Below are 16,077 nucleotides of genomic sequence, written 5' to 3'. Positions count from 1 at the left end.
CAAAAGTAATCTTGTAATATGAAAATTCAAGTTATTGAAAGAGCCCACTTGAATAAATACACAGGTATATTGATTTTGTATTTCGTTCTTCCGTTACATGTTACGTGTTAACACTTGTGGGCTTTATGAAATGAAAAACAGTCCAATTATTACACTTAATTTATAATAGACAGCGTAACGTGGTGCCAGGAATTCTTAACACGAATGTGTTCCTATGGCGTGCCCTACCCACTTTATACAAAAATAATCGGAAGTCAGTTTATGAACTAATAAATTATGGTTTACAACGTAATTTAATAATATGATGATTAACGAAATTATTAATAATGAATTATAGACATAATAAGGTATAGGTAAATAAATCACAGAGATAAATATCATTGGGAGTAGTTATTATTATATGCACAACAGCTGGGCGCCTATGTGGTACTTGTTAACATACGTTAAAAACCACTAAGCCATGTCTGCTTCAATATATATTTTATGATTATATAGATATATTTTATATTACGATGCTCGCCGCTCCAATGCGGATTGGTGAAATACACGTGTGGCTGAATTTTAGTGAAATTAGACACATGCAGGTTTCCTCACGATGTTTTCCTTCACCGTCAAGCACGAGATGAATTATAATCACAAATAAACCACATGAAAATTCAGTGGTTTGAAACCACGATCATCGGTTAAGATTCACGCGCTCTCACCACTGGGTCATCTCGGCAATAGTATAGAGATGAATAAAATAACACAATAGACAAATAGTAATAACAATGCTTTGTTATAGTTAGTGATGTTTTAGAATAAGAGAAGAGCTGAAGATAATGTTACCGAAAATGTTAGGTATATTCAATCATTAAAAAGTACTAAATTGTCTATTCTTAACAATCTTCGATCGAATGTATCAATTCCTTGTACCGGATTTTTTTTAAAAAAAAAACAATAAAGCGCGTCATTGCCTGTGACAGAAGAGGAATATTACTTTTGGCGCGAAGTTTGGGTGCTTCGAACCTAGAATCAAGTTGTCGAGGTATATTTGAAGTTTTAGTTGGTTTTTGTTAGCATTTAAAGTAATAAATGATTGTATTGTTTGTTATTTGTTTATTTATAATTTTAAATTCAAATACTTATATGTGTATTATTTAAAAAAAGTCATTTTCACTTCTGGTTTGTAAGACTGATTTCATCTTAATATTGACAGAACGCCACAAGGCTACGTGTGAGCAGGGCAGACAACTGCTGACAATTGACACGTAAATATTGTACAGTTAAATACAACCAAGGACATATGTTGAAAAGAATACACAATTAACGAAAAAATAAAACACATACGATTCCCGCCACCATTTATTTATATTCAATAGCATACCACGCAAAACATTAAGATGAAATATATTTTATAATTTCGATTGGTCGATGTCGATCTTACTTAAAATAAATAAACAAACGAATCAATTATTCTGCAAGCATTAGTCTGAGTTTTTTTCTATCGACTTTAATTCCATTGCAGCGAGGTATAGCGTCGACGAAGCGCACTCCACCCGCGAGTCGCATTCTGTGTGATATCTGGAATGAAAACGGTTATAACTACGTTACTTCCGTATGATATATTTTAATATATAGATATATACGTATTATTTACCACATCCAACACTCATAGCGTTCTAGCGTAATGTCAAATCTAATTAGATACATATTCTTAACAATCGATATTTTATTCCAAATATAGGTTAATATGTCTTTATTTATAATACAATATTCTACTTAACCACTTATATCATTTTAATAAATAACTTATAAAAATCCTAACCAATATTTAAAACAAAGTAATCTCTTTTCATTCATTCTATTTGTCTTTTTAGTATTTTTTTTTATTACTCTGTTTAAGTTTTTAAATTTTATAACTAAATTTTTATCATTTAACATGAGAAATTTAGTTCTTTAAGTGTATTTTTTTAATTTGTGAAGTATAATTGTTTTTATTATATTATCTGTTACGTAGTTATGTAAGATGGGTGCTGTGGTTTCCTATAACTGAGGGAGAATATAGACTCGTAACTCGTGTAATGTGTTTAAAGCTTGTGACGTGTATTCCTTGTTGGATATCCTATTATAATAAATAAAAATAAAAATATCTACTATGATGTCACTTCTTAAGTTTTGATAACAAATTCACGGAAATTAAAAACGCCTTTATTTTCTCGAATCCATAATGAATAGATTATTTATATCTTCACCAATTATGTCATGTCACATCAAAGTTCGAGTTACTCCTTGTTCAGAATGTGAATAAATCAGGGAGATTTAAATAGATCAGGGATCAGGGGGCTGTCGCCTTAGAGAGAGGGGATTTGACTCTCGCTCCGGGTCTTACTTGGCACAAAGGTTGTCCATTGCCGTACAGCGTGGAAATCCGGCCTGCGTTATGGGCAGCTTTGCGTCGGGTGGGGATCGGGAGGCACTTGTGTTAATATGAATTGGGATAATTTATCTTTTTTCCTCGATAATTCCGAATATTAAATTGTTATTATATCAAAATAATATTTGATTTAGTGTATTAAGGAAACTATGTACAGTCTTTTTAAAATAAATAAAAATCTTTGAGAATATATCAGTGTTGACACTCCAATTAGTTGTAGATTCAAATTAATATCCTGGAACATTATCCACACACGGCCATCTGATCCCAAACTAAGCAAAGCTCGTACTATGGAAACCAGACAACTGATATACTACATATACCACTTGTATTTTGTAAATACATACCTATAATTACACCCAGACTCAGGACAAACAGATATGTTTATACACAAATGTTTGTCCTGGGTGGGAATCGAACCCACGACCTGGTGCGACAGGCAAATATCTACCAACCACGCCAACCGGCTTGTCAAATTAAATATTAAACTTACATATTTATCGACAAAATCTACTAGTTCCTGTTCAGTTGCTTGAGCTCCAGGTTGCAGTACCACGAAGGCGGTCGGCAGTTCCTGCAGGTCCTCGTGCGGAGCACCTACCACACCCGCCTCACGAACCGCGGGGTGCTTTTGCAAAAGCGCCTCCAGCTCAGCGGGAGCTACCTGTTTTTTTACAACCGATGTTATTTACTTATTGACAAATGGAACTAGTGCGGTCAGGCCCGGACTTAAGATCTAGGACCCTGTGAAATTTGTCATCTGATGCATTCCATTCCGAAGCGTTTAGAGTAAAATTATGTAACTTTTGGCTGGTTGGGGTCGCACATCTGGCAGGCCACTTAGGCCAATGCCTTGTAGACATTTTGGTTATCGATTCGATTATTGAAACAATTTGGCTTGTAGCATCTTTTTTATCTTTTTCTGGCGTGTATATCGACTATTTGTTCGTAGTCATAATAAAAAAAACTTGTTTGAATAAAAAATAATAATATTCGAATAATATTTAATTTGTTGACGGTATCTCCATGCCTTGTTATCATTAAACCTGTTTGCTATCATTAAATACAAAACGATATAAATTTGCCGCTTTCTATTTAAAATCAATTTTGCAAATTATGGCTTAAAAATAAAGTAGCCGGGTGTTTATCTTATGACGTATCAATTATTGTATACATAGTCTTAATAAATATACACAAACATTTTTATGAATAACAACTTATGTAAGTTTTAAAACATTAAAACAAAGGTGAAAGGATAATGATGAAGTATTTTTTTTTCGATAATCGTTTTTTTAGACGAAGACTCGTCATTAGAAGGTCCATTCGGAAGACGTCGAATAATACCTTCATTATATTTATTGTAATAAAACTTGTGAATATTTATTTGACTGTTTAAATACATTGGCTTCTTTTTAAAATGTATATATATTTAATATTGTTTCATTTATATTTTTTAATAATATATGAGTGGGCAACATTCTTTAATAAAGTTAACTCAAAAAGGTTTTATAAAAAAAAGTATAGACTGCCTAATCTAATTAATTAAAATTATTTATGACTTTCACGTGTCAACAACTCAACCGATAATGATGAAATTTTGCACACATATAGTCAGTGTTTCAAAAAAGGACATTGGGTGATAATAATAACGTGACCCTCCTACCGTCACACGCGGTAACTAGTTAACGTACAAATTCGCAAGACTGACCTGGTAGCTGTTGTACTTGATGAGGTCTTTAATCCTATCCACGACATAAAAATATTTGTCTTCATCGTAGTAACCAATATCACCAGTTTTGAAAAAACCTTCATCGTCCAAATATTCGTAGTCCACGCCTATATAACCTGTACAATGGTATTTCTTGAATGTGTGAACCGATTTTAAAATATACTTCTCGGTATTCTCCTTTAGTTTCAAGCTCGAGATTTATTATAATACAACATGACGTTTTTATTTAAAACAGGAAGGTATATTTCGAAATGGGCGACCCGATGATAAGTGATAACGACCCATAGATATTGGTACTATAAGAAATATTAACAAAACTTTACATCGCAAACACGCCTCTACTTGGAAGCTAAAACTTTATGTTTAGTTACACTGGCTCACTTATCGACGCGAGTCATCGACATGAGTTTGCCTACACTACCGCTACCGGAAAGACATAACTTGTCTCAGTTCGAAAAGGTCGCATCTAATTCCAATCGCATTTATAACAGTAAATATCTTTGAGTACTCTTTTGTTACAGCACTCACCTTTCATGAGTGCTGGTGTCTTGAAGCATATCTCTCCTTTCTGATTTGGTCCCAGAGGTTCTCTCGTTTTTAAATCTACTACCTGCAAAAATATGATCATTGACAATTAAATACATAAAACTTTTACCAATAATAATAATATCCTAAGACATTTTTCACACACGGCCATCTGATCCCAAATTAAGCTTGTACAAAGCTTGTGCTATGGAAACCAGACAACTGACATTTCTTTTGTAAATACATACTTATATAGATAATTACACCCAGACTCAGGACAAACAGACATGTTCATGCGCACAAATGTCTGTCCTGGGTGGGAATCGAACCCACAACCTTCGGCGTGAAATGGCAAGTATCTACCAACCACGCAAACCGGCTCGTCATATCGCAATAGGAGTAAAGATAAATAAACAACTGACATTGAATTGGCGCGATAACATTGATCGAGGTCTTTTTTTTTTTTTTTTTTTTTTTTTTTTTTTTTTTTTTTTTTTTTTTTTCTTTTTTTTTTTTATAGAATAGGAAGGCGGACGAGCATATGGGCCACCTGATGGTAAGTGGTCACCAACGCTCTTAGACATTGGCATTGTAAGAAATGTCAACCATCGCTTACATATCCAATGCGCCACCAACCTTGGGAACTAAGATTTTATGTCCCTTGTGCCTGTAATTACACTGGCTCACTCACCCTTCAAACCGGAACACAACAATATCAAGTATTGCTGTTTTGCGGTAGAATATCTGATGAGTGGGTGGTACCTACCCAGACGAGCTTGCACAAAGCCCTACCACCAGTAGAATTATTTCTACTGGTGGTAGGGCTTTGTGATTAGCCTGTGATATTAATTATGGATTCGCAAAAAAATGGCGTTTCGGTTGTCGGTGAATTTGTTATCGAAACTTTGGAACAAAAATTAAACTTGATATGATCGAATCAAGTTATACTTTATTCAAGTCTCTTGCGAGTACTTTTGAATTGACATTTTACAAGATTAAATTAAAGCTAACTTCGGTTCGGAACGTAGATTCTACCGCGAAGAAGCGACAAGAAACTGAGTAGTTACTCTTTTTCGTCAATCAAGATAATATATATATTAATTTGTACACTAACATTATATTATATACATAAATATTAGTGTACAACAGTTACAGTACAGAATATGTAAATATAAGATTTGTTTATCTTTACTCCTTCGTTTGGAATAGGTTATATGTTGTATACTTATAGAATAGGCCTCAAAATTCTATTTTATCTGTGCCGGTGAACTAAAATAGGTTAAAAGTAACCACAGTACCTTAACCACAAATAATTCTCGCGGACAACCGACACTTCCTGGTCGATTTCCAAATGGTGCCTGTCGCAAACTACATAAGCAGGATACCTCTGTTAACCCGTAGTACTGTTCCACTGACAGAGCGCTGGGTATCCTGGCGTTAAAATAAAAATATTATTTATAATACACTGTATATAACTATCCATGTTTTATATCTTTATTTATACAAGTGTATTTAATAATTACATAGATTAATATTCAAATAAAATGTATTTGACGTACGTGCTAAAATAATATGTATAAGTGTATTTATACAATTATTGAAATTTTGAGAAATTGGTGACGGTGTTGGTGAAGGAAAACATCGTGAGGAAACCTGCATGTGTCTAATTTCATTGAAATTATGTCACATGTGTTTTCTACCAACCCGCATTGGAGCAGCGTGGTGGAAGAAGCTCTAAACCTTCTCCTCAAAAAGGGAGAGGAGGCCTTAGCCCTGCAGCGGGACATTAACAGGCTGTTATTGTACTTACACAGTACAATTTATTATAAGTAATTTATATACATATAAATTACTTATAATAGTGTATAAGTAATTTATATACATATATATGTATATATATACATATATATGTATATAAGTAATTTATATACATATAAATTACTTATAATATGAATATGAATTCATGTATGAATTCGAAAACAATGGCGCGTAATAGACAAAAAACAACAAGAGCATCAGTTGACAAATATACTAAACTGTTATATCTTTGCATATTTAAATAAAAGTAAATTAACTCCATATTTAAAAAATTAAATGGACAGATGAAATTTATCACAAGTTGCATGAGGTACATACCCTGGAAAGAACGCTGATTATAAAAAATGGAGGGGTGGGAACATTAATTTGTAAGTTACAAGTAAATATTTAACATAATATTTTTATGCTTTTTACAATTAATAGGCAAGCGCAAGACTTCGATTAGTTCGATAGTAAAAGGGTGCGGAAGGATAATACAAAATTGTATACATTACTTAAAACATAAGAGATATAACAGCCTTTAAACGTCTCACTGCGTAGCCAAGGCCTCCTCTTACCTTCAGGAGATATTTAGATTCTATTCCATTACCCTACTCCAATACATGCTGGTGGATAAGAGCACAAAATTATAGTGCCACATGTTGTTTATAAAAACATCTTAGCTCTTAAAACTAAAAAAAAAAACATCACACTATTTATATTCTGTCTGAATCGAAGGAGTAAAGATAAACAAATCTTAGATTTACATTTTCCAAGTGATTTGCTATATAACGCACTACAAGCAGTTCTTAATTTGTCTATAATACCCATATAATATATAATATATAATAAAATAATAGGTCTTTAGCCCAGCAGTGGGACATTCACAGACTGTTACTGTATACAAAGTCTCGTCCTATGATATCATGTCAAATCAACGTCAAAGTAGTTTGTTTGTCTTTACTCTTCGTGTGTTTGGGACAGGTTCAACACCTTATTAATATACAAGAAACTGCTTAGTTTTTAAGCGACCGCCCCTCTAGCTGTAAGGTTGGGCTTGTAAAACGTGTTCCTCTTACCTCTCTGTGATCCCTATCAGGATGCTCTCGTCACAAGTGGTACCACTTACGAAAACGCTTTTGATTGTGCTTGTATCATATTTGGCCAGGTCTTTTAGCTTCAACAGGGCAATAAGATGCGTTGGGGTAGTTGGTATTATGTTTATCTGTCGAAATAAAATATAATTTATCATTATACCTAATAGTACCTATTAGCTAATAGGCAGGCAAATATTGTCCTGGAGGAGGGCAGCCGGCCTCGCACTCCTGTACGCACTAGTGAGGGGTTCGGGGGAGGCGAGATTACCTTCAAAACAGCCCTCCCCCCAGAAAACTAGGCTTGAAATGCGTGTAACAAAAATTCAAATATTTAAATAAAATCAAATAGCACCTTATACCTTGTACTCTTGAATTACTTCAAGCTGTTTTCTTATATCGCCATCGTTGCAATAGACAACTGTTGTGCCCCTCCGTAGCATATGTAGAGTCGTGATAAGACCAAAGGAGTTGTACCATTCGCTGATACCTAAAGTCCTCCAGCCTGCTATTTCTCTAAAATAATAAAACAGATATACAGGGTTACAGGGTAATATGTCACGATCCTTTTAAAGGGTTATAGTTCAGGACAATAGCTATCAAATGACCCCCAAAATGCTTATGCAAAAGTGTATCGTTTTCGAGTTATTAATTTTTTAATATTTTTTTTATTTAAAGGATGTTTAAGATTCTAAAATTCAATAAAAAAGAAATCAACGTATTTTCCCTATTTTTTTTTGTATTTCTTGCTAGGGTACATCCTAGTTAATAATAACCAGTTATAAAACAAAAACAATCTTCAAGCATTTTTAAATTACAGATCCAAAACTGTACAACTTTTCGATTTTTAATTTTGATTCTTTAAGTTACTCGCAATTTTTTTGTAAAAATCACTATGGCTCTTATCGTGCGGATCATTTTAAAAACATCTGCGTTTCCTTAGCTATCCATCGGTACATAAAAAGTACAGTAACAATCATAAACTCAGGAGAAAATTAGATAACAAGGAGACCAGGTAGGAAATTCTAAGAAATGCTATTGTTAAGAAATTAAATCTGGATCAAAGACAAAAGGACCTCAATGCAAAGTAGTTAAAGATTATTTTTAATAGGGGTAATAGGTAAAAAAGGAGAGATAAACCAGAGCTGTTTGTGGAATACTATTATCAATTCCTTTGAATTTACCGTCATTTTTTCTAATTTCCTTTTATCTCATTTCTTTTAGGAATAAGAGTAATAAAACCTTGTCGGGGTACATAATACTCACTGTACTTGCACTGCTCGTATAGTGTGGACGCGCTTTAGTGAATATTGATCTCTTAAATTTTTGAAAAAAACCGCTTCGTTTACTGGACTCTGTTTCTTACAACTTCGTGGCTCGGCTAGCTAAAAGGAATTTGTGATTTGTGTTTATGATAACTTGGCGCGTAAAAAGGACTATTATGGCTGCAGAACAAAATTCTTCTCGTCGTCCGTACTCTAATGAGGAATACGCTGACATCTTATTTTGCTATGGATATTGTAACGGTGACGCCGCAACTGCTCGTCGTGAGTATAATCGTCGATTTCCGGATCGCCGGACACCTGACAATAGTGTCTTTATTGGTGTGTATCGTCGAATTAGAGAAACTGGTCGCGTGCAAAGGAGACAATCTGATTCCGGACGCCCTCGTGTCCGTTCTCCAGATGAAGAAGATGTAATTATTCGTCATTTTCGAGAGGACCCTACAGTTTCCACCAATATTGTGGCAAACCGACTGGGCGTATCTCAATGGAGAGTCTGGTTTACTGTCCACGCGGCTGGATTGTATCCCTATCATTACACACCCGTACACGTGATTGAAGAAGGAGATCCTGCAAGACGTTTAGATTTTTGCCGATTTATGCTACACTGTGATGCAGAAAATCCCAATTTTTTGAGAAAAATTTTATGGACAGACGAGTCAAAGTTTGACAAAGATGGTATTACTAACTACCACAATATTCGATATTGGTCTCAAAAAGAACAGGGAAACCCTCACAAAAAGCGATTAAGCGGTTCCCAAAGACGTTTCTCGGTAAACGTCTGGATGGGGATTATCAATGATAATCTTATTGGGCCACATTTCCTACCTGATAACTTAAATGGTGAAAGTTATAAAAGCTTGCTTAGAGAAATCCTGCGTGAGTTACTCGAAAATGTTTCGCTGAAACTTAGGCAGAGAATGATATTCCAGCATGATGGTTGCCCCGCACACTTTCGAATGTCCGTAGGACAGTGGCTAGACAGCAATTATCGTAATAGATGGATTGGCAGAGGAGGACCAATCCCATGGCCAGCGAGAAGTCCAGATTTGACTCCGATGGACTATTATGTCTGGGGGCATATGAAAAGCCTGGTTTATGATGTTTCACCAGTACAAACAATTGAAGAACTCAAAACAAGAATAATGAATGCTGCAAATTCTATTCGACATAGCTTGAGTAGTGTTGTAGTAAAAAGTGAATTAAGAAAAAGAATGCGTATTTGTATACGAAATAGGGGATCTCATTTTGAACACGAATTATTAATAATAAACAGTGTAATTTCGAAAGTATGGAGTAACTAAAAAGATTAAGTATTTTGTTTTTGATTTAAAGTCAAAATTGCAGTGACAGCTCTGGTTTATCTCTCCTTTTTTACCTATTACCCCTATTAAAAATAATCTTTAACTACTTTGCATTGAGGTCCTTTTGTCTTTGATCCAGATTTAATTTCTTAACAATAGCATTTCTTAGAATTTCCTACCTGGTCTCTTTGTTATCTAATTTTCTCCTGAGTTTATGATTGTTACTGTACTTTTTATGTACCGATGGATAGCTAAGGAAACGCAGATGTTTTTAAAATGATCCACACGATAAGAGCCATAGTGATTTTTATAAAAAAAATGCGAGTAACTTAAAGAATCAAAATTAAAAATCGAAAAGTTGTACAGTTTTGGATCTGTAATTTAAAAATGCTTGAAGATTGTTTTTGTTTTATAACTGGTTATTATTAACTAGGATGTACCCTAGCAAGAAATACAAAAAAAATAGGGAAAATTCGTTGATTTCTTTTTTATTGAATTTTAGAATCTTAAACATCCTTTAAATAAAAAAAATATTAAAAAATTAATAACTCAAAAACGATACACTTTTGCATAAGCATTTTGGGGGTCATTTGATAGCTATTGTCCTGAACTATAACCCTTTAAAAGGATCGTGACATATTACCCTGTAACCCTGTATGTACTGTTGTCAGTATGTCTTTCATCTTGATTTTACAACTGTTAATTATTTACGTATTAATTATTACAGTTATCCGATATCCCCTACTCAAATTAAAAATATTAAGATACCCATAGACAATTTACTACTTTTTACTCATTTGTCATTATCCTATCAGTACATATGTCACCGTAAAAAATTGTATGAACTGTCGTCCTAACTATAATAATATAAAGGCAAAAGTGAGTTTGTATTTTTTTGTTACTCTTGCGCTTCTTTATTACTTAAATACACATAGACGTCCTTATCGTCATAGCGCTCTATTCCAGGAAACCTTTGTTACAGAAACTTGGCTAATTAGAGAAATAACATAGTGCAAGTTAAAACAATACCAAAATAAAAATTAAAGTGCGCAAAAACAAGTGCACTCTCTATTCCCTAACTCTCATAATTCGATGGGACGGCAATCCGACACGACCGGAAAGAGTTCAGGCGCCGGACCAAAGGTTTTACGTGCTTTCTGAGGCACGGTAGTGAACACACTTCCAACTTCCAGACTCCGGGCTGCTACTGAGAATTTTCTGACAGAAAAACCCAATAACTTTTTATTGGCCCGACCTGGGAATGAAACTCAGGACCTCCGAAAGAACATTAACCGAAGAAATATTCATTCTACGTTATCATTATAGAATGAATGTTTTTTTTTTGTATAAGGTCGGCGGACTGGCAATTTGAGAACCTGATGGTAAGTGGTCACCACCCAACACCAACATTGACGATGTAGCATAAATTAATTATTCCTTACATCGCCAGTGCCCTCCTTTTGTCCGTAGTTACACTGGCTCACTCATCCTACAAACCGGAACGCAACAATACTAAATGTTTAGCGGTGAAGAGTGGGTGGTACCTACCGAAACGGGCTTACAAAAAGCCCGACTATCAAGAATAAACTTTAGTTTTTCGTATTACAGTATTACATCCGATATGATATAAGCTCGACCTGCATGAGTCAAATGAAGATTTGTGACATGTGTATCAATTGTACTTGCGTGGTGACTCAAGAAAAGAAGACAGGATTCGCTCAACAGTGGGATATTAACAGGCTACTTTTATTCTACAACATAGTAAACCACTCACCTTTCATTATCTTTGTTTGTCACCAACAGCACATTCAAATGGGTCACCTTGATTCCTTTCGGCATTCCAGTTGTCCCAGACGAGTACAAAATCAGAGCCAAATCTTCAGCTCCGTTCACAGGAGTCGCTTCGAAGTCCTCAACACTCGCGTGCTGGGTTAAGAAGTCCTTGAATCCTATTGCTTCATCAATGGGGTCTCCAAATATAATGATTTTTTCAATGCTCGTTACCAATTGTATGGTGTCCTTATGTAAAAATTATAATTATATATACCATTCCTTAAATCGCCAATGCGCAACCGACCTCGGGAACTAAGATGTTATGTCTCTTAAGCCTGTAATTACACTGGCTCACTCATCCGGCGGTAGAATTTACAGCCAGATGATGATGATACAATATGAGTGGGTGGTACCTACTCAGATGGGCTCACATAAAGCCCCTACCACCAAGTTATGTTCTAACCCATTGTGACAGTCTTTCATTTGAAACAAGAGTTTGCAGGTAAATCGCGATGTTTTCCAGCCGAGCGTGGTATGAATTATAAGCACAAATTAGGCACATGCAAATCAGCGGTGCTTGCTTTGGCTTACACCCTCACGTGTTCAAGCCATCAGGATACCTCGCCTTCTAAAATATTCAAGGAAATATTGCCATAAAATATCAGGATCGTATTACTTCCTCCAAAGGATACGTCAATCGGGGAGAACGTGGCGCCCGCCGCAATAGCACCAAAGACAACTGGCATGAACTCCATCACATTCACGCTGCATATACTAATCACGTCTCCTTTTCTAACACCCATATGAGTGAGCGAAAGGGCAATGTCGACAATTTTCTGTGATAGTTCCTTGTATTTGATACATTCGTTTGTTTTCGAGTCAATCTGAAAGCGAATTTGTATATATTAATTATTCTTTGCGATCTGTTTGATGAAGTTTTCCTTTACCGCCGAGCACGAGATGAATTATAAACACAAATTAAGCACATGAAAATTCAGTGGTGCTTGCCCGGGTTTGAAGCCGCAATATACAGTTGAGATGTATTATATATTAATAATAATGTCCTCCGAACCGATTTCGGCCACGGCGGCCAATTCACTGGTGGTAGGGCTTTGTGCAAGCTCGTCTGGGTAGGTACCACCCACTCATCAGATATTCTACCGCAAAACAGCAATACTTGATATTGTTGTGTTCCGGTTTGAAGGGTGAGTGAGCCAGTGTAATTACAGGCACAAGGGACATAAAATATTAGTTCCCAAGGTTGGTGGCGCATTGGCTATAAGCGATGGTTGACATTTCTTACAATGCCAATGTCTAAGGGCGTTTGGTGACCACTTACCATCAGGTGGCCCATATGCTCGTCCACCTTCCTATTCTATAAAAAAAAATCTCAAGCGAGATTAGCCAACTGCTTAGGAGATATTATAGTGCACAAGTGTGTGCGCAAACACAGGTGCACTCACTATTCTCTCACTCTCATAATCCGATGGGACGAACGAGGCCCGGGATTGCACATACTTTCAAACTTAAGAAAAACCCAATAACTTTTTATTGGCCCGACTTGGGATTTGAACCCAGGACACAGGACCCAGGATTCTGCAGCCTTACATCTTTAATAATAATATCGTATTTATACTTACAATTGCATCATTATCCGCGAAGGGTTTGAACTCGTTCAAAATATGTTTACCGAAATGCAAATGTGCCGGTACTGACGTGGCTTCCGAACTACCGTACACGTACAATTTATTCTTTAACATATTGCTTGCAAACGAAAGTCTTTTTTGTATTCGAAAACTTATTGAATGTTGACTCAAAGATAATCCGGTTAGTTAATTAATTAATATAATTATTTTGAAGCTCCCAGTAAAATTTTCGTTAGATATTGATTTTATAAAGTTGTCTAATTTATAAACGCAAGTTAAACTGCCAGCCCGGCGCAAGTGTCTGGTAAAGAAGACTTGAACACGTTTGAAAAGAAACGTGTACTAGAAATAAAGGCGGATATCGTTGTCAAGTGTCATACGCGTTGGATACACGTGAATACACATTAAAGACCGCCATTCTTTGTTTTGTTTGTCAAAATTTATTAATATTGCTAAGCGCCGTTTTGCTTTCTGTTTTTAACAAGCTTCGTAAATTTAATATAATTGTATATATTGCGATGCATTGTAAAACGTATGAAATAGGTGGCATCGAATCCGGTCAGATCTAATCTACCTCATCTATCCTATAGGGATAAACCTCCTTTGAATGAAGATAGGCAAGCATAAATAAATATTTTATGTTAAAGAAAATTATTTATATTTAGAAAATAATCTCGAAGAGAATTTTTCTCTTTCAGTGTCAGTCATTTTTTTTAAACAACTGCCGATGAATAATACAATTAATAATCCTGAATCACGTGTGTAGTGTACACACATTTACAATGATGTATTAATTAGTATTTTATAATATGAATATATATTATCTGTGTTACTATCGTGAGCGCGGGAAAATATAATTTATGTATTGGTTTTGGCGCGAAGTGAAGACGGTGTGTGTGCAGAGCGAGCTGATATATAAAACATAATATGTATTATTTAATTTGTAATACCGATATTACGACTTGAGTAAAAGTACGGTTAAAGGGTGAACATTACACCGTGAACGCCTGATATTTGATTTAAAATTTTAAATACGAACGTTGAACGAATTGTTGTAGTATGCGGTTGGCATCAATTTTGTTTACTGAAATCTTTCTATCAACGAATTATAATAATGATTTACGACTTACGAGCACAGTCTAAGTCTTGAACCTGCATTAGTATGAAGGAAAATACGTTTTTTTTCCTAAAAATTATATTATATTCAGGGCTCAATTGCTTTGAAATCGCCGTTAATCGTTGTCGTAGTACATTCGGTTATGTTTACGTTTATGTAATTTCTTGGATGTGTAGGACTGTACCCATTTTAATGAAAAGAATATATATATATTAAGTAAATGCCGGATCTTTGCTATTTAAATTTTGTCCAAATACTCCGCGTCATCCTTACATCTAGCCACTAGACCAACGAGGTATAAATAATATTATATTGTTAGCTATTATCTGTGGACAATAGCCCTGGCAGCATACACATCGTAGCTGTCATGGGCTTCTTCTGTTTTTACTATTCTACTACGCGCGGTTACCGTGGTAACTGTTCTGTCAATGTCGACATGACCTTGATGATATCGATATGACCTGTAAATGATTTTTAGCTAATTTGAATTGTTCCGTTCGTGCCATGATAAAATGTCCTTAAATTCTTTATTTTATGGTTAATTACTTATTTTTAATTGATATTTCACTTCTGTCCTTAAAATATTATATTCTTTACGTTTTCACATTCTATTATATTATAAGCACAATTTTTTGAATACACTTTGTTAGGTAATCAAACTTTATTGATTGCCTGTATAGGTCAGATATAACTTACAATAAAATTACATCTGCCCATTAACTGTCATTATGGATGAAGACAAGTGTCATGGTAGCGGCTTTTTAAGAAAACAGAGGAGCTAAGAAATTAATTATTTTTGGAATAAGATTTTATCGGAGAATAAATAACATAATATTGACAACGGTGTCTCATTTCGGACCAGCTTAATCCACTTATCAGATATTCTACTGCATAACAGGAATACACTACCGCTCCGGTTTGAAGGGTGAGTGAGCCGATATAACTACAGGCACGAGTTACATCTCAATTCCCTTGGTTGGTGGCGCATTGGCTGTGTAAGGAATGGTTAATATTTCTTACAGCGCCATTGTCTATGGGCGGTGGTGACCACTTACCTTCCATTTGCCCGTCCACCTATTTTATAAAAAAAACTTAACTCTCACATCCGAACGAGGAGTAATTACACTCTCATTGAATCGTGAATCTTAACCGATGATCGTGGGTTCGAACCCGGGCAAGCACCACTGAATATTCATGTGCTTAATTTGTGTTTATAATTCATCTCGTGCTTGACGGTGAAGGAAAACATCGTGAGGAAACTTTCATCTGCCTAATTTCATTGAAATTCTGCCACATGTGTATTCTACCAACCCGCATTGGAGCAGCGTGGTGGAATAAGCTCCAAACCTTCTCCTCAAAATGGAGAGGAGGCCTTAGCCCAGCAGTGGGACAT

General features: G+C 35.2%; 1 protein-coding gene across 1 annotated transcript; it reads right to left on the bottom strand.

Annotated features, from left to right (window-relative positions):
- Positions 1-1,421: 1,421 nt before the first annotated feature.
- On the bottom strand, positions 1,422-13,681 carry LOC126779777 (luciferin 4-monooxygenase-like). The gene is made up of 9 exons (XM_050503915.1): positions 13,562-13,681; positions 12,542-12,805; positions 11,923-12,167; positions 7,924-8,077; positions 7,597-7,692; positions 4,674-4,755; positions 4,125-4,261; positions 2,910-3,080; positions 1,422-1,563 (listed from the first exon to the last, which is right to left on the bottom strand). The coding sequence occupies exons 1-9, from the start codon at positions 13,679-13,681 to the stop codon at positions 1,453-1,455; spliced, it is 1,380 nt and encodes a 459-aa protein (XP_050359872.1). The 3' UTR covers positions 1,422-1,452.
- Between the last annotated feature and the right edge of the window lie 2,396 nt (positions 13,682-16,077).

This window comes from Nymphalis io, chromosome 29 (genome assembly GCF_905147045.1).
Source record: "Nymphalis io chromosome 29, ilAglIoxx1.1, whole genome shotgun sequence".
Classification (NCBI taxonomy): domain Eukaryota; kingdom Metazoa; phylum Arthropoda; class Insecta; order Lepidoptera; family Nymphalidae; genus Nymphalis; species Nymphalis io.
This window is presented reverse-complemented; position numbering and strand designations above follow the sequence as displayed.

Coding starts and splice junctions, on each gene's coding strand:
- LOC126779777 (XM_050503915.1), bottom strand. CDS start 13,681: ATGTTAAAGAATAAATTGTACGTGTACGGTAGTTCGGAAGCCACGTCA. Junction 12,168..12,541: donor TGAATATTTTAGAAGGCGAG/GTATCCTGATGG, acceptor TTTTTACATAAG/GACACCATACAATTGGTAAC. Junction 3,081..4,124: donor TCAAGTACAACAGCTACCAG/GTCAGTCTTGCG, acceptor GTAAAAAAACAG/GTAGCTCCCGCTGAGCTGGA.